At 42.6% G+C, this 24,378-nt stretch overlaps 2 protein-coding genes across 2 annotated transcripts; both read right to left on the bottom strand.

The window, feature by feature from the left end:
* Positions 1 to 3,288: 3,288 nt before the first annotated feature.
* On the bottom strand, positions 3,289 to 7,789 carry vsx2 (visual system homeobox 2; the record flags this gene model as incomplete). The annotated part of the gene is made up of 5 exons (XM_079226102.1): positions 3,289 to 3,605; positions 3,975 to 4,155; positions 6,389 to 6,512; positions 6,975 to 7,059; positions 7,366 to 7,789. 5 exons carry the CDS (start codon positions 7,787 to 7,789, stop codon positions 3,289 to 3,291), a joined length of 1,131 nt encoding a protein of 376 aa, XP_079082228.1.
* Positions 7,790 to 13,275: 5,486 nt separating this feature from the next.
* lin52 (lin-52 DREAM MuvB core complex component) lies at positions 13,276 to 23,731 on the bottom strand. Its single transcript, XM_079227486.1, has 6 exons — positions 23,686 to 23,731; positions 22,558 to 22,632; positions 22,424 to 22,461; positions 22,242 to 22,308; positions 22,040 to 22,123; positions 13,276 to 13,678 (listed from the first exon to the last, which is right to left on the bottom strand). Exons 1-6 carry the CDS (start codon positions 23,702 to 23,704, stop codon positions 13,623 to 13,625), a joined length of 339 nt encoding a protein of 112 aa, XP_079083612.1. The 5' UTR covers positions 23,705 to 23,731; the 3' UTR covers positions 13,276 to 13,622.
* Between the last annotated feature and the right edge of the window lie 647 nt (positions 23,732 to 24,378).

Here is a 24,378-nt window from a genome sequence, read left to right on the forward strand (position 1 = left end):
TACATAGTGTAACTTCTCACACTCATATATTAATATATTTGCATCCTGTAAAAACATGCAGTTTGTGCATGTATGTTTATGTGCATGTATTTTGCAGAATACAGTACATGTATAGGTGTTCATGTGTTCATATTGAGGCACCTTTTAACACGACCAGACAGCTTAGTTGTATGAATTAACTTTTTTTTTTAAATCCATTCGTTGTTGCATCTGGGTCATGATAAAAGCTGGATTTGATACTTTTTTTTATGTACATAGTAAAGTAGGAACAGAGGTGGAAAGAGTAATACAATATTGTGCTCAAGTGAAATAGACAATATTTTAATAGACATTTTAATCAAGTAAAAGCATACTTGTGTCAAAACTTATATTTGGTTCCAGTTTAATCAGTCGCTCTATGAACTCGGCGTCCCGTGAACCCAAACATGTATAATCATAATTTCCAGAGTAGTACACAAAAGTACACAAACACGTCCTCGTTACCGTGACGAGAGTACAGTGTTATGTGTTACTTCCTTAAGTGCACACACAAATGGAGAATATCTACAGTACAATTCTGTGACAACTGGGAAAATTCCATTTGCTGATGAAGAGCATGTGATACGGTCAAAAGTTCAGGAACAGCTATTAATGGACCTTGTGGTGAGAATTGTTTGTCAGCTGATTACAAATGAATTCCCATAGAGACACATGGAAGGCATGAAAAGGATGCATGAATAGCCTTATTATTAAGTACTTTTTTTTAAAAATGTATTTCTTTGAACGCTCGAGCTCTAAAAGCCGACTGAGTAATTCTGAGTGTAGTTACACTGTCTGGCCAGCAGAGGGCAGAACAACACCGCTTTCAGGTCCACTTGTGCATCTTGTGTTTGATCTCCACTCTGCAGCATCTGGAGCTCACAGTCTTCCCAAAATGATCAGCATGCACTTAATCTCACCAATGAAAGCACATTCCTCACGGCCCCATCACAAATACATTGAACGTTAATGTTGCATTAGTGGAAATCTTTCCATAAACCTCCCTCTGATCTCACTTTGCATGGATTGAAATGATCTTGTGATGGTCTTCGACAAGCAGACTGCCCATCATAAGGCACACTGTGAATTACCTCCTCAAATCCAATGTAAACAGCTTGATCTTCAGCAAATCTGATTTATCACAACCGAAACCTTCTATTCCACTCTCAGGGGATTAAATATAGCTTTGCACTTAGAGGAATAATCCTCACTCTATGTCTTGGCCTCAATAACTGAATTGGGTGGAGGGTCTGTGGAGGTGAGGACTCTCTATTGCAAACCACAACATGACTGCTGGCTTTAATGAGGATTCCACCTTGGAAGAGGATGTGCACAATCATATTCCTTATGTTTCTTGCTTATAATGTGAGTTGAATTATCCTGAAAGTTAAGACTAAAGAACATGAACTCCCCTAAGTATTGAACGAATGTAATTGTCGACCTGTTGATGGCACCATATGTGGTTAAACGGCAGAATGGTGAAAGAAGCAGGCCATAAGATTCACCTTTAAACACTGATGTCAAGACACAGGGTGTTAAGGGACATACTGAGAATACTTTGTCAGCTCAGGGAGAATGGTTTAATATTTGAGGATCCATGATGTCTGAAGTGTATCTACCTTTTAAGGTTTAAAACAAAACGTATTGAATGTGGTTGCATGAGCTCTCCATCACAAATCTACCCTTCAAATCTCAAGCATGCCCCTCTATATATGCCTCCAACACTATTCACGTCAAGCATCTTCCTAAATGCTTCTCCCAGGTTCATTCTACCTCGACTGTGAAGGCTCATGCACACCTTCAATGCATTCCATAGGAATGAGGAATGGTCATTCCTGCACACGTCCTTTTACTTGCAATGGCCTTCCCTCCTTGCATACGCCCCAGGTTCATTCTATCAACATGTCTGATTACTCTGACACACTCCAGTCCATTTGCTAGCTATCATTAGTTATTCTGTATATACTTATCTCTGTCAACAACATAATTAGCAACCTTTTCCCCATCGGGTGACATTATGGTTCCAATCTGAGAGCCCTTCAGTGCGGAGACATCAGCAGCATACTGATAACAGCCGCCCCTTGCCCTTTGAAATAGCCCTCTGTTTAATTGGAGTAGAACTCAATTGTTCAACTCATTAGGAACCCCATCTGAGGATGAAGTTTAAAATGTGATATGGATTACAGCTAATGCAGACGCGTAGGCGTGCCGTAAAGCTGAGAGGAAGTGGCGTGATATATAGTTTTGTTTGGAAAATGAAGATTGCCAACAAGTAAAGCTGTTGGACTTTGTCTAAGTGTTTCGCTAAGAGGATGAAACAGCTGGTGATAGCATCTATTAAAGTCATTTGAAATCAGGCGGAGGTCATCCTGCTAGGGAGGTTTTGCTCTCTCTCTCTTTCCTGTCCCAAAAGCACTGGTCCCTCAGTTTAATCTGAAAGGGAAGGCTCTCAACTGCGACGGATTATTGGGGCTAATCCGAGCATGCAGCGGAGACCGCGTGCTAATGAGCCCGGCCAGCGGAGCATCAAGTGGCAACAAGTTGCTTCTCAACAGCAACTTTGGGTTCCAGTGACGCCGTCACAGCTGGCCGTTTGTTTGAAATGAAAGCAGAACAAATGGACACCAAAAAGACACATTTAATAAAAGGTTATTTCTATTTTATGATTTGTGTTTTGAGTCATACATATTTTTGAAATGAAAGCACGGACAATTTTAAGACTACAAGTAAACATATGTCAAATTGTGCCTCAGTGAGAGAGATTAATATATCAAGTATGTACAGTGTGAAGTAGGACAACAATGACTTTCTGTCGGTGGGATGGTTTTTATCTGAAATGTCACCATTCAGTAACTGTGCAAGCAACATGTAAAGGAATGCCAAGAATAAAATGCACCTGACTGCTCATTGGTAGTCCTGATTAATATGATAAAACGGTTGTACTTAATTCAATTTCACTCATCTGACTCTCTATATAACTGTGGGATCTATATACACCCATATTAACACGTTACTCCCACTCAGTCAAATCGTCTCTACTATGCATAAGCAACAACAACTGTGGATTTGGAAGTAAATCAGAAAAAAGTGCATTTTGCATCCTCTGTGCAGCAGTGAACCAGATGAGTTTTCTTCTTAAAGAAGTCCAGAAGCGGGCCAGTCATAGAGAAGTCAATGAGGGATGAGCTCCTGCAGGACAGTGAGTGACGTTGGGCAAGTGCATCCCACTGCATTCACTCATGACATCGTCCACAGGAGCGCGGTCGGCCTCTAGGGACCGTTCTCCTCCTCTGCAGGACTCAGGGGATCAGCGGCTTTCTCCTCGGCCGCCGGTCTCTCCGGTTTGCCCTCCGGCGGTCTGTCCTGAGAAACCGTCCCCAGCACTTTGGCACTGTGCTCCTGTGCCTTGGCCCTGAGTGCAGCAATGCTGTTCTCTCTCAGTTCCTCTTTAGAAATGGTGGACTTGCCCTCTGACCTCTTCTCCTCTGCTTCGGCTTCTTCCGCCCTCTGAGCGCTCGGCTGCTGGGGCGCGTCCAGCTGTCCTGCTGCCGGGGGGGCGGTCGCCTCCGTGGACTTTTTGTGCATCCCTGCAAAGAGTTGCGGGTATTCAGATTTAGAATAGCGTCTGTTGATTGGTAAGCCATCTTGGACTGAAAATAGCAAGCAAAAATAGTTACGGTTTAGAATTTAATGTCTGAAAGGATGATGGGCAAGGCGTGACCAGCGTCAAGGATGGAAATGCTATAATGCAAAGTCTATATGCCACGTGCATGCTTTTCAATGAGAGCATTAAGTTCCTGCACACTGTGTCAGGCCATCACTCCACTGTGGTCGTAATGTTGCCATTGAATCCTTTGCCACACATACGCTCCACATCTATTAAAACAACCCTGAGCTGTTGACACAATGAGACAATGACGCTGAATGCGGGGGAAACAGTCAGACATCGGCCTCACCGAGCAGCCAGGGGGCGCAGGACTCCATGATGCCGTCCTTGGCAGACTTGAGGATGGACTCCGGCAGGGGGATGGAGTGCCTCACCATGGCTCCATACAGCCCGTACTCGGCCATCACAGTGCTGCGGCCCCAGCACTTCTCCCTCTTCCTCCACTTGGCTCTGCGGTTCTGAAACCATACCTGTAGCAGGAGGACAAAACGCCCAGCTATTAGTCACCAGATAAGACAAATACCTTGTATGTATTTGGAGTACTGGAACAGGTTAGCTTGGCTATAAAACATGTACACGCTTGAAACAAACAAATTATGTTTTTTTTTTAAATCTATAATGATGAATAGTTTGGAAATGGCTGATTAGTGGTTTCATTTAAGGGTTGCAAAAATTCCAACTGCAGTATGCATTTTGCATTTCTTTGTGCAACATGTGCAACATGCAACTATTGGTACCACACTATAATAAAGCACCTTAAGGTTTGGGCTATATCAATAATTAACAAAGTATTTACTAATAATGTATAAGTTAAAAGCCAATAAGACTCAATAAGACGATACATTCTGGGTTATTCTGAAAAGTCCATGTGGCAGCTGTTGGTCCATATCCTCTGCTGCCATTTTAGAAAGGGTTTTGATATAGTACATTACTTATGAACCATTAGCTGTTCTTTGTTTGTGCATGGTAAGCATATTTTCATAAGATGACCCAGTGTGATTCGTATTAATTTAAGATAACAAGTGCAGCGTTTGGATTGAGGCCATTGCTTTCCCACAACCTGCTGCTACAGGTGTGAAGGATCTGAGCCTCCTGTCACAGCCGATCTGCAGCTACCTGTGGCCCATCAGAGATGGTTTGACACATCATGACACTTCACTTGGCCACGGCCAACAACAGGCTGTCTGTCAGCTCAGAGAGAGGCCACGTGACAGTATAGCTATAGCACAACGCAGGGTTGTTAAACACTTAGCACCTCTGATGCTCTGTGAAGACAGCCGGGTATTAAACAGAAAAAAACGATCAACCCGTTTTTATGCTTTTTTTTCTTTTTTTTCTCCTGATAATTCTGATGATAACCCTTTTTTTTTCATGAGAAATTGCTTCTCTGCCCCTCAAAAGAACCCCGCGCGCAAGCTGCGAGGAGCAGTGACCCAGGGGCACGCGCGGCTGATTGAAAAATAAGTTAATTTCAGGCCCAATCGATGGCGGGCAGGCGGGCAAATATCACGGGAAATTAAACTACCGGGACTCGGGGGAGCAGCGCTATTGACCCGTGCTAATAAATTCAATGTAGTTATTTCATTTGAACTCCCTGCGTCCCTCCAGCAGCAGCCAGCCTCCAGAGCTCGTCTGATTTAACTAATTACACTCAATGAGAAATTGGGTGTTAATGTTGTTTAGGATCGGAGCAGGGCTTATTTATTTATTTCCTCTTTTTTTTATTATTATTTATTTGCGGCTGTGGCGTCGCAGCCCGTAATGAGAAGGAGATTAAAAGGCGCCCCGGCAGATGGATGGTCCAGGTCACACTGCAATCTTCTTCCGCCTTGATAGCTTGATTAGGTCGTTAGCGGCTCCTTCTCCGAGAACAAATTGTTTCACATCCAACTGCGCCCGATGAGAGATCATCTGTCCTGGAGAGGAATGCAGCAGGAGAGCCTCTCTTCGGGCAGGAGGGGGCTTCTCTGATCGATCGCACTTCGCACATCTCCCCTTAAACGGCCGCGCGGCTGCATGGCGGCACGTGCTCACGTATTACAGCAGCTATTAGCGCCGATGGGGAGGCGAACCATTACAGGTGCACAGCCACCAGGCAGACCATAATGTGTACCTTGTAATATGCACACAAACCAAGTTTTTAATGACACTGTTGCTTATTGCAAGAATGGTCTCGTGTGCAGTGTCAGTCTAGAAATATATCGAATCTTTACAATAATGTCAGCAATAGGAAGATGCTTTGGATTAATACGTTTGTTTTGCTTTGATTAGGCAACATGCTGAGCTTTTGACCGAGAGCATATATAGGCAGAATAACACACAAGAAACACGTGTTTAAAAAAATAAATAAAAAAACTTCACGAATCTATTTGAGTATTCTGCTTATAATAGATGAGATAGACAAAAAGAAAAGAAAATTCCAAGGAACAGAATGCAGCATTTCCTTAAAATGTAGCATTTTGATTGGACTGAAGGTGTCTAAAAGTAGGCGTAGTGCCTTACAACACCTTGATGTAGGCTGTATAATTAATATATTTTAAATAAAGCGTCATTCTAAATAGTTGAAGTGAACCATAAAGTCTGAAAATGAACAATTAAGTGAAAAACATATGTTACAAAATAAAATGATGGTCATGATCAAGGGCAAACTTTTAAATTAAATTATTATTATGACCTTAAAGACAGAGTGCCTGATGGTGTTACCTGTATCCTGTCTTCAGGCAGCTCTGTCTTCATGGCCAGCATCTCTCGGGCATAAACATCCGGGTAGTGCGCTTCATTAAAGGCCTTTTCCAGCTCCTCCAGCTGAAACGAGGTGAAGATCGTCCTGTGGAAAAGGGTTATCATTTTAACTGTGGACACATTGGACAGCATATAGTGTGTCCTGCAGGAATCAAGTCAGTCTGCTTTTAATAAAGACGTAAATAAATAAAATAAAAAAGGTAAAGCAACATTGAACATATTTATATCAATACGAGTTAATTTCTATAAACGAAGACTTGTATTATCCATGTGCAGGGGTGTAAGAAATATAGCAAACCAAACAGAGCATGCAACCTTGGATGTCAGAAAACACAAGCAATCTTCGTGTAATTTATAGTAAAATTATTATCAGTGATTAGTTTATTATGTTTCGATGAGCCTCAAAATTAAAAAAGACGGCGATAGAAAGCATTGCGCGTTGATTTCTGTCGACCTAAATAATTATGCTACTCGTTACTGTAAGAAAACAGTCATGTGAATTTCAGCGTCAACAAAATAACTTTTGCCATAAAACATCAACACTAACCGGTGGCGTCTTTTCTTCCGTTTCTTGCTTTGACTTACTGATGACTTTGAGAGTTTCCTTTCATTTGAAGACAAATCATCTGAGTCTGGATTAAAAAAAACGACAGAAAAATTACAGTTAATGCAAGAAATTATGTTAAAAAAACAAGAACTCGTTTTTTCAAAATAAATAACTGACACTAGCACTGCTATTGTATTTAATTTCAGTCATTTCATATAATCCCGCACAATATAATAATAGTAATAATATCCATAACAGCCATAATAATAATAATAATACAATTGGAAAAAAATGGCAATACAGGCACAGAAGTAGGTCGGGATTATGAAAGAAGAATTGCATGTAGCAGTGAGATCCGTATTTAAAATGAACAGACAGACAGCCTCATCACCTGAGCTGGCTGACTGGCTGGTGTCGCGCGGCCCCGCGGACCTGCTGTGCTGCTGCAGGTGCACGTCGTGCGCGTTCGCCAGCATGGACTCCAGAAACACTGGTTGTCTGTAAAACGACGGAATCCTACCGGGGTCGATTAATCCCATCCCGACGCCCATGCCCATGCCGGCGGGGCCCAGGAAGGACCGAGCGGCGATCAGGTGCGCCCCGGCCGGCAGCGAGCTCAGCGGGCTCCTCGGGGCCGCGGACGGCTCCCTGTTCAGCCCCAGGATCTCGTGGATGCCGAAGCCGGTGCACCTGGGCGTCGGATGGGTCGCGCTGCTCTTCGGCTGGTGGCTGTTACTCCCTCCATTTGCGCCCAGAGAGGTTTTCTCCGATAAATGTAAACTTTCCGACAGCACGGCGCCTTGTTTCCCCGCCATGGTGTCTTCGGATGCGACTCGAAAAGGCCGATTTCTTATTATAGCGTCTTACAGGATGGTCCCCAGTGCATGATCGTCTTTATAACACACAAGTGTCCTTTAGAAAATGGTCCTTTTATCCAACAGGTCCATCCCAACAAGAGGCAGGACGCAGCAGCCAATCAGCTGCAAGGATTCAGGATTCCTGTGGATCAAGGATGCATTATACGCCCTCTCGGATACATATCTGCATTTCCTCAGGACTATATGAATAAGCGAGGAAAGGATTTAGGCTACAGAGAGAAAGGATGGAACAAAAGGACTCTTCAAGGCTGCAGGGAGAGAGAGGGGCGAAATGAGAATGGAACTATACAGCATCAGCATATTTTACTTTTATTTTACTAAAAGTGACAAAGATAGGGGATGTAAAACTACAATTCTACACGCTATTTTTATTACAAATATCAAACATTGTGGCCGGCAGTATATACTGCAGATAATTATTTCAAATGTTTTAATTAGAAATAATTCAATTGCCTATTTCACACCTCCTGTTTACCTTTGAAATGCTGTAAAATTACCTCAATATCCGAGAGTAAATCAGTATGTATTACCTTTTTGTGAATTGTTTACACACACACACACACACACACACACACACACACACACACACACACACACACACACACACACACAGTCTATGATGTCTCTGTGCAACCACTGGCTCACATGAATGGATAATTGATCTCCAGATGCTGTGGGAAACTCATCACACGCAAATCAAAGGCCCTCCCAAAAACGCCAGCTGGACGACATGGACCCGCTCTGGCTGCGCGGTCCTGCGCCGCGTTCACCCCGCAGCAGCAGCAGCAGCAGCAGCAGCAGCAGCAGCAGCAGCAGCAGCAGCAGCAGCAGCAGCAGCACAGACTACAGAGCAGATTAAATCATAGCAACATTTCCCCAGAGGAGAGGGGGAATTATACAGAATATAGGACACAAATGGAAGACTATTAAATAATTTCCTGACCTGTTATTAATGATTAACGTATGCATCATTACAAAAAAACAAAAAACAACAACTAATTTGAACATTAGCTGAATAATTGAGTCATATAGGCCCAACACATATTGACATTATGGCAGAAAATTGTTGACAGGAAATTAATCCATTATTCAGTTTTATTAATTTAGACAATTAGATTTTTTTGTATTTGCATTTTTAGTTGATGGTCTTAGGCCTTATTGAATTTGGTTGATTTGTGACTGAATTGCAAAAAAAACATATGTTTACTGTGGGTCATGTGATTATTTTAATAAGCAAATTTATTCTAATAATAATAAAGATGCAGACAAAATTCAGCTTTATTCTTGGTGTTTCAGTGTCAATCAGATAATGAGAGAGTTGAGAGTTAAAAGAGTTAATACTCTCATTATCATGAAGCTAATTTAAACTATGTTGTGCCACAATCTAAACTCATGAATACATGATGTTTTTAAATTTCCTGCTTATAATTTTATTTTTATTTGTTTACATTGGCATGAATTGTATTGCAAATCATTTAGAATAATAATACAGGTTGGCTAATTTGGTGAACATAGGCTTCCAAAATATTGACTTTGCACACATGGCTTGCATCTGCATTAATGCAAAACTATTGCAATACGATCTCAAGTGAAATAATAAATATGACATGGCTTTAATGTTAGTTACAATCTGTGCAATCCACTGTGCAATATTAACAAGCATTCAGTCTGACTTTAACATATATAGTTGTTCTATGTATTTATATACTGTGTGATGTATTGTACTTGTTGTGATCTTGTTTCTACGTATGTCACTTTGTGGTTCGTCTGCATCCACTCTGCTGCTGTAATCCTGCAAATGTCCCCGCTGTGGGAATAAAAAAGGATTATTTTATTTCATCTCTGATTTTATGTAATTTAAGAATACACACATTATGACCTGAGGCACACGGAGCCTCAACAGATTTGCCTTGCAACATCCTTTTTCATATCAGTGTGAAATGAGCTGCTGATTAAGAGAAATATTGCTGCTGCAATCAGTGGCTGACCAGTTAAAACTAATTAAGGTCTATTTAGTGGAAATTCTAATGAAGAAATCAATGTTATTAGGACATGCTAATGACACATCAGCCTGTTGGGATCAAGTAATGTATTAACAAGGAAGGGTGTGAGTCAGGATGACCCGTTTATTACAGGCAAGTCACTGCCCCCTTCCACTCCACTCATCGCTCCTGCAATCTATGCAGGCCTTTTTGGTCTGTTGATATTGCAACACGTCTCCTCTGTGTATGGCTTTTAATAATCCATCTCCTATGAAAATGGCTGCACACTGATTTACATGCAGCAGAGCGGCTGCCTAATAAGGCTCTAGATTAAGGGAAGATCTAGTTCAGTCAATCGTGTAGATTGGGTTGCCCATCAAAGACCTGCAGGATCTGACGGCTGCAGATTAAAAAGCAAACAGCTGTTGGACATTTTTTGTTTATCTGCCCCCTCCACCACCTCCACCCCACATCCTTTCTCTGCTCCCTTCACATCCTCCTGATTCTGCATGTGTCATTTTGGGGCAGGTAATGCAAAATGAGAAACAAAGTGTCCTCGGACCTCTAGAAATGATGTTAGCGGCCTCATATGAGTAAGCAATGATAAACATATGCAGCCTGTATAACCTTCAAACGAGTGCACCTCTGCAGCAGGTCAAAAACTGATAAGCAGCTGCAAGCAAAAGCCGCCCACTGTAATGAATATCATATCCTGCTGATGTGACTGCGAAAGCTAAAAATGCATTTGTGAAATTGAATGAGAAGACAACTTTTTTCAGGAAGGTCACAGCAGCACTGGAAATACAACTGAATGCATTAACTCGTCCACAGCAGATAGATTTTTGCACATAAATATGAGTCTAATATGTGCCTTTTTTATTGGGTTCATCAAAGTGGTGTAAAACTCTGCTTTCTAAGACTAACAGATTGCAAGCAAATGTTTCCCCTCAAACATAAGGATAGAAACCTCTGAGGCGTGATTCGGTCTCTAGTGCTGAATCAAGCTGTGTCCTCGGTGTTGAAACCGGTGCAGGACAACTTGATGACAGCACACATGTGGAGCCGAGTCAGGGGAAAAACTAAAGCACAGTCAGAGCCTCTGCTTTCCCAAAGCACTGGATGATGTGAGGCGATGCCCCCACCTCCCTCTCTCCAGTAGAAAGAGTTTGCAAGCCCCGCAGCTTTCTCATGGCTCCTCCACAATGGCATGTTTGGTAGCTGCCCGTCGGCATTGCTTAATTAGGCGAGGAGTTGATTAATTTGCACTAATTGACAGCTAATTTAAGGACTCGGGGCACATCGGATTGACGTTTGTCGGGGCGCAGAGGCTATGTGAGGTCAAGGCAATGCACTGTGGATGGATGGATGGAGGAGCTATGATCTCTCTCTCTCTCTCTCTCTCTCTCTCTCTCTCTCTATATATATATATATATATATATATATATATATATATATATATATATATATGGATGACCAGCTCTGTGGGGACTGACCCGTTTCTTGAAAAAGCTGTCTGGCTGAGGGAGCATATTGTGGATGTCAGGTCGCTTACACGTCAACCCTCAGCAGACTGAATGTTCATCAAGTCAGCATCAACAAGTGTGGAACCAGCGTAGTGACAGCAGTCACCGCCATTGCTTAATAATTACCAAAACAAACCCCTAGGAACTGAAAAGCCCATTTAAAGAATGTGCATAGGCCTACAAAACATGTGATACACTGTTGTAGAATAAACTGCCCAACAGTGTCTTTATGAAATAGTTAAAATCAGATAGATCTTGACCAAAATTAACATTATGCATTAGCAACAATCAAACAACACACAATCACACTATAAAGGCCTATTCTATTCTAAAATAGGCCTTTTCCTGCAGAACGAGTACTTTTACTTTATTGCCTAAATTTTGCTCATAATCCACTTGAGTAACATTTTCAATGCAGGACTTTTACTTGTAGGCCTAACAGCGCATTTGTTTACTGAATGTACACTACCGTTTAAAAGTTTGGGGTCACTTCGAAATGTCCTTATTTTTCAAAGAAAGCACTGTTTTTTTCAATGAAGATAACATTAAATGAATCAGAAATACACTATACATTGATAATGTGGTAAATGACTATTCTAGGTGGAAACGTCTGTTTTTTAATGAAATATCTACATAGGTGTATAGAGGCCCATTTCCAGCAGCTATCACTCAGTGCTCTAATGGTACATTGTGTTTGCTCATCACATAAAAGACTAATGGAGGATTAGAAAACCCTTGTGCAATTATGTTAGCACAGCTGAAAACAGTTCTGCGGGTGAGAAGCTATACAGCTGGCCTTCCTGTGAGCTAGTTGAGTATCTGGAGCATCACATGTGTGGGTTCCATTATTCTCTCACAATGGCCAGAAAAAGAGAACTTTCATGTGAAACTCACCAGTCTGTTCTTGTTCTTAGAAATGAAGGCTATCCCATGCCAGGATTTGCGAATAAACTGAAAAAGTGTCTGGGTAACCCCACACTTTTGAACGGTGTCCTCTATCCTATCCTGGTAAGGTGTAAGTTATGTTTTCACAACCTACAACGTGTGGGTTGCCAGGTTTGATTATGTTTTTACTTATCACCTGGTTACAATGCAGTGCAATGCATCAATACTAAAGTGAGCCTTCACGCTCTAATAGGCTGCACGCATGCATTCATGTTAATAAGTCATTCATAAAGGTTTTATTTGCAGGTTTTATTTTTTATTATCATGCTATTCTGATCACCTCCAGCAGTGACTATGTAAAAACAACTTTAAATCCCAATATTTGCACACAGCTAAAATGTAATGTAACTTCCGGCCCCGACCTTCCTGCTCCATACAGGCTGTTTTTCCTCTTTTTCCCAGGAGGGGTGAGCCAGGGTCCGCGTGAGAGGCAGGGGTCGAAGCCACTGAGGCAATGGCGGCCTCTGTCCGTGTGAATCGGAAAGACGAGTAGCGGCTTATTAGCGGCCCGGGGAGACGTGTAGCCGGTTGGGAGTGAGCGGCCAGAGCCCCAGCGACATCTCCAGCCGAGAACAGTCCGAGGCATTGTCCCACCTAATTATGGCGGATGGACTTCTTTTTGTTTCCCTCTCGGCATGCCTGTCTGATTCTCTTTCGGCCCGGCATGCTCGCTCCGACAACGCTGAAGTGTGCTAATTAGAAAAGAAATGGTCCTAGTAATCATGTCAGCTCTCATTAAAGGCGATGACAATGCGCAATATTATTTTTACGCAATGTTTTGTGTGAGGGGAACCTTGCTTCAAATGCTCATTAAATGGAAAGCCGGCTGAACACTCACGTCGGGGCTCCTTTACGCGCTGCAGCGGCTCGACGTGACGTCACTGCCCTAATTAAAAGTTGACCGGTCTCTAAACTTAAATCATGCAAAAGAACACGTGAAATGAAAGGCAATCATCTTGTTAAATATTTTTAAAACTTTATTATACACCTTCACAAATTGCAAAGAATATGAAAATAAAAGGAAATCATGTTGAAAATAGAAATAAGAATAAATAACGAACACTACCTCAAGGCAGGTCTACAAGCAACAGAGAAATTCAACGAGAAGAAATAAATCATTCTACATTTTCTGTAAATGTAAAGGCATCTTTATCTATGAGGACAACAGGTGCACCGAGTAGAAGCATCGGGTAGAGCGCAATTTCACAATTAATGGTTTGAGAGTAAAGTCTTTGAACTGTGTTGTTTATGCATATCGGTAAACACATAGATCAGATTCACCCTGCAGCCACACGTTCTCTGTTACTTCAACAAAACATGTCACTTCTTAGGCCTCTCCAAGATGTTCAGAAACTTGCCCCGGGTCATTTCCCTGGCTGGAAGACAAGAAGACACAACGTCACATATTCAAGGTGAACCACTGCTCACGTGAAGAGAGCTTTATTTCAGTATTATGCTTGTGAGACCGAGACTCTAGCTTGCTTTAACACCCTTCCAACAATCTGTCATAAGTTGGTAAAATCAGCCAGTCTTCCACAACATTTGCCTGCAGCTCTAACCACTTCAGAACTCTTGTTTAGTAATGCAAGGCATGTATTTAATATCTACAGTGTCACAGTAGGAGGTAATTTATACAAACATCTGTTCATTCAGGACATGGAAAACAACATAAAATGGAAGCGTAGCTACCAAAGAGTCTTGTGATTTGCTTGATTGCTGTCTCAATGTAGTGAGGCACAAGTACTCAGACCTACGCATGCATGAAAGTGTGCATCTGTGTGGATGCAAAATGTCTCTATTAACCTCAACTTGTGATTGTGGAACATGGTCATGTATAAAGTAAGCGACAAATGACGAACAAAATAAGAATAAGGGAACCACTTTAAAGGCAACACAGCGACATTCATCTCAGCAGTATCAAAAGGCATTAAATACGGTTATTTAAATTAAACCTCGAGGACGCAGGTTTGAAGGGGTCTGAGGTGATGATAATAATAATACATGTCTGTAATCATTCTGAAATTCGGGATAATTGTATTACTCCAAACTGAAAAAAAATCAATACATTGAAGATCACATTTTTGTTTTGTGACATAAAGTCACATAAAAGATTTAAAAGTTTGGGACCCGGGCTGATGCTTGAAGAAAGAAGATACAGTTGTAACTGTAACTTATGTGAGATGAGATTATACATCTCCTCTTGGATTGTGCATTACAATAACATGATATAATTGTAATACTGGCTACAGGTTTTTTCTCAGAGACTATATCCCCAACTGTAAATAAATGTACAAATAATTCAAACCAAAATTCCGGTTACATATTGATGCAAACGTTTGAGTGCAAATATTTCCCAGCTTTACTCATTTTAAAATTGTTAAACACACCTGGATTTTACACAAGAGTGTTAACTGTGCCAAAAAGAGTCCAACAACAGAGTTGCCCCTTTGTCAAACTGGCTTTGGAACAGCGTTCTCCGTCAAAGACAAAGACTTGTGTGACTGAAGAGACTGCAGGGACGTTCCTGCAGCATCATTATAAACCCTGGAGATGCACCATGCAGGTTCAGTAATTACTCTTTCTTAAAGATGACTAGAGGATCACAGTCTCAGCTGCATTACGGTTTTTATGAGCTGCAAAGATTACCTCAGCAACTCTATTCAGTTTCTACCGAACATTGTACATCACGCAAATATAAGACGACGACAGCGGCGGAGAGAGGACTGATTCCAAATGGGCATTTAGCAGAAAGTCATCCTGCTTCATGATGCCTGCAATAAGAATATGATCAGGATCTCAGCTGGCTGCCTGTGCGCTGGTGGGAAGCCGCCCCCGCCTCCCCCAGCCCACAGCCGGGTAATGAAAAAGCCGGGCCAGTTAGTAATTTAAATGAGTCGCCCGGTGTGGAATGATAATGGTGCATTTGGGCGTGGGGGCCACATCACCTTGAGGTGTCCCTCATTAGGTTAAAGATGATGCTAATTGGAATGGGATGGATTCATTTTGCACTTTGCTGTCTCTTCAAATCACCCTAAACAAAGTCATCAGAGGACCCCTGGACATGCGTAGGATGCTTAAGATTGAAATGAAGCCATCAAAATCAGGCGGGAGAAAGCAATTACATTGAGGTGACCGCAGAAGCCGCGAGTGCACCCATGTCACGTTCGAATTAGGAGCAGATACGCGAGGAACGGCAAAGGGTATTTTAGATTTTAAAGGTGTCATGGCTCTCTCCCATCTCCTGATGAGACAAACTGTAAAATGGATCAAGGATGGCTCTGCCACCCCCGAGACCCCTCGCCCCACTGAGGGTGTTATTAATTACGGTTCAGTTCTGCCTTGCCCTACTCAGAAAGAGATATCATTGAAATAATCACATTAAAGACCCCATTAAACATAAATCCGTGCTCAATTTATGATGTGTGGCTCGCTTTATATGAAAAGAAAATACGGAGGAAAATGTTCAGCATCGTATTAGAGAGGATGACAGGTGGGGAAGGATACACCACACAGGTAACTGGGACGAGCAGCAGTGGGACCAGTGAAAGAGCTGCAATGGGATGTGTATATAGTAGTAGGAAAAGGACACTACTCATATCAATAGTTAATAATAAGGATGGCTCTGTTCTATTCAAGTCTTGCAGTATTAGTGCATTTCTATCCACCAGTTTCTATGTTGCTCATCCAGAAGTTTCCATGTTTGGCTGGAAAGTGGAAAGTTTGTGCATCAATAAAAGCTAAATGCAACAAAGTGGAATGGAAGCAGATTAAGCTAATAAAGCATAATGTAAATAAAACATGTGACTTAAATGTCCTCTGAACCTTCCACACCGAGAGATACAAAATCATCAGATGTGTGATCTATCGTTCTCAAATAAATACACGATACAAACATGAATGCCATATTTTAAATCACGTTTTCTACTTCATTTTTGTGTGTGTGAAGTTTGACTGTCATCGTTGTTGCGCCCACTTCTTCTTCAGTGGTTTAATGACACACGGCTTGAGAAATATTGGCAACAGCTGTTGATGTCTACCGCCCAACTTCCAATATTTGGATAGTAGGCGGTGCCGTGCATTCCTCCACCTTGCTTTGCTGATCATCTGGATTATTGTGACCGACTATTCATTCATAGTTTCTGCTACATTTGAACTGAAACTGAAGCAGCTAAATGGAAATTAAAAAAAAAACTATAATTTCATCATTTACACAAAAACATCTTCAGTGAAAAAAGCCAAAGCTAACAGGGAAAAAGGTAGTAATAAGTGAGAATGAGTAACACATACTTTATAAAGAAGTTATTTTTACCACAGTTCATTTAAGGTTCATGTAAGTTGTACATAAACAGGTGAAGTGTAGCGACCTCATTTAAATAAATATTCTTATTGTTTTCATGTAAACTCGTCTGGTCCCCTATTTTCTGTCGCAGCCTATTGAGCCGGGCTGTGACAGTTAGAAAGCCACACACACACACACGCACACACACACTTTGTCATACAACGGGGTAGATCAATACTGATTAGTGGGACTTAGAAATTTGTTTAGTTGATTAGAAAGGTCAATTACTAATTTTGTACTAAGTTAATCAGCATCTTGTTCCCACTGCCACCCATACTCAATGACACCTTATAGATTGTGTGGCCATCTCCTCGCCCTGTTGATTTGTTGCCATCTAATTGTCATTCAGCCCGATATCTGGTGTGAGATTCCATCACAGCTTACCGTGCTAGTTAGTAAACACAGCCACATCATACTGGATACAATAATTTGACCCATATTAGATACTCGACATTGCAATCAATTTCCATTAAAGCAATTTGAAATATTTGTCTCCACAAATAGACACAGCATGTAAACTCAGGTTTTCATCAGAATGAGGGCTGAGGATGTGTTGGCAGAGAAGCCAGTATGGAGCAGATAACAGGAGAGCCTCTTCCCACATCAGCCCAGTAATCCTCTGGCTGTAGATTTTGTCCTGATTAATGCTGCAAAGGGCACATTGCAACAATGGAGATTAACCTATATCTGCCACTAGCTAAATATGCTTCGTGGCTATCTAAAATGTTGCATGTTGTTTTGCAAAATTAACCATCGAGCTCAAACTACACTGGAGGAGATTCTGCGGTGCAACCCAAATGTTTCTGCAATTTTCTGTTCCGCTCTGGCAAATCATTTTCATTGGGAGAATCCCAGGTGGCTCGAATGTAAATGCGAGAGGAAGCGCGGTGGTGTAACATCTTACTTTCCCCTCGTTTACGGTGAGTGATCTGGGTGTCATTGTCACAGTCCGCTCCCAGCCCCCACCACGACTCCCCTGTGTATAAAATGAGAGTAATCATCGCTCCCCCCCCTCCACACACACACCCCTGGCTGCCTCTCTCCATGGCACAATCCCAGAGAGCCCCTGGACCCCTGTTAGCTCCAAAGACAGATGACCACCTGGGTTAACTGGAGTCCTGGACCCCGGCCCTGACTGCCCCAATTCACTTTCATTAAGAGTTAAGAGGACTTATCTGACCCTCGCTGCCCATCTCTGAGTGCTGCTCCGCTATTACGGGCTGTAAGCTTTATTTAATGGATTTAACATCCTCTTTCACCGCCCTCCTCCCCGGGGGACGAGGGAGACACAGAGGAGGTGATACACACAAGCAAAGAAACACTTGGAGGCGCACATATTCAGCCTGCGATCCCACAGCACCCCCGTCTTGCAACACATACACCTGGCGCTCATGTTTGTGTTCAAAATTCAATTACCCACTTATTGATACTTCACAGGGATATTTAAGATGCAGACACGAGCTGTGATTTCCCAGGGGAGCCACTGGTTCCTCTTTATGTCCCAACCGAGAGAGCCCGCCCCTCCTCTCCTCCTCCTCCTCCTCCTCCAATGCATTTCGCCTGGCTGACACACACACACACACACACACACACACCAAAACAAACACATCTGCACCTCCCAACCCCTGCCCCAGCCTATGCCTGTTCAAGAGGTGTCCTTATTAATAGGCAATCAGTCAAAAATCATTCATTAAAAAGCCTAAAAGGTTTTACACTCGCACTATGATTAGCTGGGAAAGAAAATCCAATGAATTCCTAATGCCTTTATGGAAATGAGGTGTCATTTCCGATCTGCTCAGGGATGCGGCAGGCAGGCAGAACCAAGGAGCGGTGTGTGTGAGAGTGTGTGTGTGTTGAGCTCTGCCTGCCTCTGCTTTCACACAGCTTCGACACTGATCCTGCTAGAGATATGGACAGGCTCTTACAGATACAGCTGCAACCTGCTACGCACACGTCATCCTGTCGTAAACTGTGTGTGGAACTGGGAAAGATTTTCCAACAATGGACAATCACTGTAGTAGCAGCACTATTATAAAACAGCACCCCCTATAATTACAAATACATTTCTATGACAGCCAATCTGAGGGGACGAAGGTTACTGAACATTAACATGATAAAAACTGAGCTGACACAGAAGGTGTCACCTTCAAAAAGAGACGCATCACAATGTTGCCATTCATCGCAACTACGAGCCCACGGAGACACAGGAGAGAGGTGAACAAACAAGCAGAGCGGAGTAGAGGTGAGGAGGAAGGGTAGTGGCGGTGGGCAGGCTTCCCCTGTTCCTCATACCGCTGCTGTCAGCTCCGGCACTTCATAACCGCCCCGCGGTCAGCCCGCCTGATGGATTGATGGAGGCACATTAGCACCAGCGGGGGCCCAGTGAATGCAATCATATTCAGCAGCGGCATGCTCCTAATAGGCCGGAGATTGATCCGGAGGGTGAGGAGGAGGAGGCTGAGGTGAATGTGGGCCCATTAGGAGCTGTCAGGGCAGGGCGACCTTCAGTCTCACCTTCACACAGGCAGAAGCAGCAGAGGTCAGCCGGGGTCTACGCCATGCGGCATCACGGCGGAGGAGAGGCGCTCGGCGGTGCTACAGGTGTTCCTACTCCCACAATGCACTTAGTGATGCTGTCACCGAGATAGCAAAGCTTTCAATCACCGTGAATTAATATGAATTCGTACTATTCACATGTTTTCAATTTAATTTCCGGTTTGATGAATCTTTTACTATAAAGATGTTTGATTTCATTTGAAAGGAACTCTATTTACATTGTCGTCATCGTTAAAATAGCAGCAAACAACTATCTGCTATTCAAAGACATAGTGGAGTAGTGTCTACCTGAACAGGGAGTGTGTTGTTATCAGAGCTTCTTCTTGCTTTTAATGCTTGTGCGTCAAGCGCCGCTCTGCTCTGCTCTCCTACGGCGACCACAGCCGAGACGGCCGCCACAAGCGACCGTGTCGCTGTGGAAGCGTAGCACTCAGCCTCCAGCTACCCCTCAGTTAAACGCTGTTAGCTCTGTCACCACTTTCGCCGTTGTTAGCACCGTTAGCTGAGAGCCACTGGCTCGCCTTCGACATGTTGTGAGCCGTGAAGAGGCAATCAAAATGCTCCCAATCTCATATCTTGAACCTATAAAGGGTCAATTGTCAGCTTTTATCCGACTCCCATGTGACTCTGTCAAAGACACGGTTCACTTGAACTCTTAAAAATCTCTATGACGTACGTATTTCTAAAATTTCTGCCAAGCGATGTTTTGGGAGGCCTATGTGTGAATATCTCTTAAAAGCACCAACTTGGAAATATAATCTAATTATCAGAATAAAGGTATTCACTCAAAAATGTGACACAACCATACAGGTTCTGTAGGGACTTGACAATCACATTTAGTAATTCCCTGTGATTGGTTTCAATGGACAAGTGTTGAATGGTATTCCGTGGCCTTGAGCACACAAGTGTGATAGAGCACCATCACCAACTCCAGCAGTTTGGGTCCCAGTAGCCCAGGCCCTCCAGTGCATCCCAAGGGAACACTCAGGTTTCAATTACCTCCAATAACAGCACTTATCAGCGTCCTCAGCTTTCCCCAGAGACTCCGGGCTTGACGCCCGCGCTCAGCGGCCCACGACAGGGGCATTCATCACGGGGTGGAGTAACAGCTGTGGCCTGAGGAAGAGGCACGCGTCTAGCCCCTCTGGGACTGGACCAGGCCAGCGTCACACAGCCATTACTGGGGGTGCTGGTGCAGGAGGAGGCGTGGGCGGGGGTTATGGGAGTGGTAGATCCCCTCCCCTTCACATTTGTGTTATCTGAACATGAGTATGCAGTAGTATGTGCACAGTACACAACATGCATGAGAACACTAGTACTGCTAAGGTGTATTAGGCATAGGGGGATGGTGTTCTTGTAATAATGTTTGGTCCAGCTCCCGTTTCTCACTGCGGTAGGGTGGCTGCAGCGGTTTCACTGCTTGATTGTGCTCTGCCCATTAACCAGCTTCCTCTTTAATGGTCCACATGCTGAAGGGGGAGGGGCGGTAAATCCTGTCCCCCCCCCCCGGCCCCTCTCTCCACCAAGTCTCGTTTACGGGTACTGAAGAGTGCACAAACATGATGAAAAAGTAGCTGAGATTTACAAGGCCTCCCCTGACAGCCAGGAAAAGGAGAAAATTAAACCCGAGAGCATTAAACAGGCGCCCATTACAAGGCTGCTCCGACACCAATAATAACCATCATTGTGTCCCGTCATCCCGAGGTACACGGCGTGATTGCGAAGCCCGCAGGCCTGCACCTGTGACAGCTAACATCTTTATACCAGCCAGATTACATGCTCCTGCAGGTTTAGGGGAGTCGGGGAGATGAGACACTTTTACAACTAAATTAATTTGCGACTCACGGTTTATGCAAATATACACATGCTACACAATCTATAGGTCACTCGCATCTGGGCTTTCTTTCATGAGTATGTTCACTTGGATATTTGTTTATTATACCATCACCTCCCTTGCCTACAAAAAGAAGAAGAGCTCTTCAGATAATGTAGTTTCCCCTTTTGCATCTCTCAAATGTCATTATTTATGTTTGGATAATTTGATTCATATGTACAGGCTTTTGTCTTGATGGAGTTTTACAAACCACCACAAGCAGGCTGCACTGCCGCTCTGTCTGCATCCCATCACTTTGTATATCCCTGTGTGGTATATACATGGTGGTTAAATGTAACCGACTTAGATAAGAAAAAAATCAATGTACATTTATTTATATCTTCCATCCCATTAAGAGGGAGGCTATGCCACAATTCTTCATTGCTTATGTTCTTTTTCGCTGGAGAAATAAATACCCATTTTTCTCTTGGAGCACTTAGAGCTACATCTCTCTAATCCACACGGATTATGACAATGGAGGCTGTGGACAATGGATTAAAAACTAGATTTGGCATCAATCAAATGCTCCAGCACTTGATGTGTGGGCTCCTGTGAGCATGTCCTTGTTTCTTACGTTTTCCATTTTAACAAGATTGACCGAAATCTATCATTTCAAGACCTCAAAGTCAAATTATTTCTGCTGTTTCACAGAAAAGGAGAGTTGATTCTAATTTAAAAAGTTACAATTTCAACATGATCCATTTTGGATTAGGATAAACACTCTCACACCTTTGTCAAATCAACATGTGATGGTTTTAAAGTGAAAGCTCACAAGGATGTTCCACCACCAGTAATCCATTAGCTAGCTACAGAAAGGCTATGAGCACCATCTAGTGGTAATATGTGACTTACTTGACGCTAAGCATTTGTCACATAAATTTTTAATCAAGTGTTTTCAGTAAAGGTAACAATCAAAAACATTTGAATATAAAGGCAATTGTTAACAGTTTGTGTTGTGCATGTACTTACACTCCTCTAAGCCCAGCTGGTAAGCGAGGTTCTGAAGTCCTTTGACCTTCTCCATTAGGTTGGCTGTGGTCAGACTACCCAGCTCTGCAGAAGGACAACAGGACCCGCAATGTTAACCCATTTGACAGGATTAAAGGCGAAGTCCACAATCTCCCTTTTCAACAAAAAAAAACAACACCATTTCTACTGTTTTGTGCATTACCTTTCAACATTTCAATGTCCTCACTCTCTAGTTCAGCCATCCATTTGGGGGGTGAATTATTGATGGGCTGTGATGGAAGACACAACAAAGGTTTAAGTAGATCAGGCCTATACATCACAGTATGTCAAGCCTATTTAATTATCAAGTTTATAAATCAAAGCGCCACGGTGAAGCTAACTCACATTTTTACAAGATGCAGCAAATTCTGCAACTCCAGGCACTGTATGAGAGATCACAGGTTGATCAAGATTATTGCAACATAAAACACATTCCCATCGTGACTAATTACACAAGAGCATGGAGAATGCACACTTACACTGCTCTGGCCACAGGTCTGGTGACGCTCTGTCCAACTTCTCAAAACTCAGCAAAGAGCTCTCAAAATCGCCACCTATCACGACACAAAATGTACTTTTTAAAAAAAAAAATTTACATGTTATATGGAAAATGCATATATTACATATTTGTAAATATAGTAATGGCAGAGTTTAGAAATAATTTTAAAGTTGAGATGAACACTTTGTTTTAACCATAAATGACTAGGTATTGTTAGTACATGTTTTGCTGCATGTGGAACTTTGAATAAACACAAGTGGAGGAGTTAAAATGTCTCTACAGTACTTGGGTTCAATCAATATAACAAGCCAAGGATTTAACTGTACCAAATATTGCAAATAGGCCCATTGCTGTCTTTAACCTCTGACCCGAACTACACTTTAAAACAATGTAGTGCCTTTACACGTGTATAAACGTGTGTGTGTGTGTGTGTGTGTGTGTGTGTGTGTGTGTGTGTGTGTTTTTAAAGGAACTACGTTGTTACAAGATGTATGAAAGTGACCATCATCATGGAAAAACTAAAAACTGTAACAAAGGAGGGCAGCTCGTAATGGTGGTAAACTGTATATTAATGCTTTACTGCAAAAACCCTAAACTTGTACTAGCTCGAGTGTGACGTTACAGGCAGCAGTAATAACAATAACGTTATACAATCAAGAGTAACGTTATAACTACTCATGGTATTGTTAACAGAACACAGGAAGTATTTTTGGGGACTTGACCCGTTTAAAGTGTAGCGGCAAGCTCGCGACATTAGCCATGTTTTTAGCTGCAGCAGCCACAGACTCAGCTCTGGGGTTCAAGCCGCAGACAGGAGGGCTTCCTCTACACTGAACACACACACACACACACACACACACACACACACACACACACACACATACACACACACACGCACACACACACACTACACCGGGGCTAGTGAATGCTTTGGCCAACGGAAGGAAAACATCTCCAAACAGTACAAATACAGCGCCAACATGTGTATTCCGTCGTCTCGGGATGTTCGTGTAAGACACCATAGGAGTCGCTAACGATAAAAAAATACATAAACATGGACAATTTACAATTTACACACGGCGTAGCAGGGTCAGGAATTAGAATTTACCTCCATTTGGAGACGCCATCTTCAGAATTATCACGTGATTAACGACAGCCAATCACAGCAGCCGTCCTCAGAGTTGACGCGTGCCGGTGCAGTTCACAAACACGCCACCGGGCGGCCCAGTGGTTTACTGTCAAAGTGTACAATGCAGCGTCAAGGGGGTGACAGAGGGATACAAATACATTATGTACATTGCTTTTTGGCTGGATGGGGTCAGTTCCTACATTAACATCTAATACCGCCTACTATGGGAAACACATACTTTCCATATTTATAAATAATGCAGTTTAGTTTCAGACATCTTAGTGGTTTTATTTCAAGTGAATTAAAGTAATATTGTGTTTGCCTCTGCTGTAGTATTATACAGAAGTTATGACATCTTCAAGGAGTTAAGTGTTATGGTATTAATCTCCTACACATTACCATATAAAACATGAGAGCAGTAAAATAAAGGAAAATCACAGATGACAATCACAATTGGTCTTTTCTACTTTAGGCAGCTTTTGGGTTGTTTTAAAATAATCTAGGTGCCATTGAAATCTTTTGTACAATTGTAATTGTATTCCTTAGTTATTCTGTGGCATATCTTGTATTACTGTACCTGTACCTGTCTGTCACTCATTGTTTCTGCATATCTTGGCCAGAACATTCTTGAAAAAGTGATGTTCAATCTCAAGATGCTCTCTTGGTTAAATA

This window comes from Taurulus bubalis, assembly GCF_910589615.1.
Source record: "Taurulus bubalis genome assembly, chromosome: 1".
Taxonomy (NCBI): Eukaryota; Metazoa; Chordata; class Actinopteri; order Perciformes; family Cottidae; genus Taurulus; species Taurulus bubalis.

Bases quoted from the DNA above. Each gene is read 5' to 3' on its own strand.
- lin52 (XM_079227486.1), bottom strand. The intron at 22,462-22,557 runs GTAAGTGTGCAT...TCTCTCATACAG, and splicing joins AGACCTGTGGCCAGAGCAGT to TGCCTGGAGTTGCAGAATTT. The intron at 22,309-22,423 runs GTGAGTTAGCTT...CTTCCATCACAG, and splicing joins TTGCTGCATCTTGTAAAAAT to CCCATCAATAATTCACCCCC.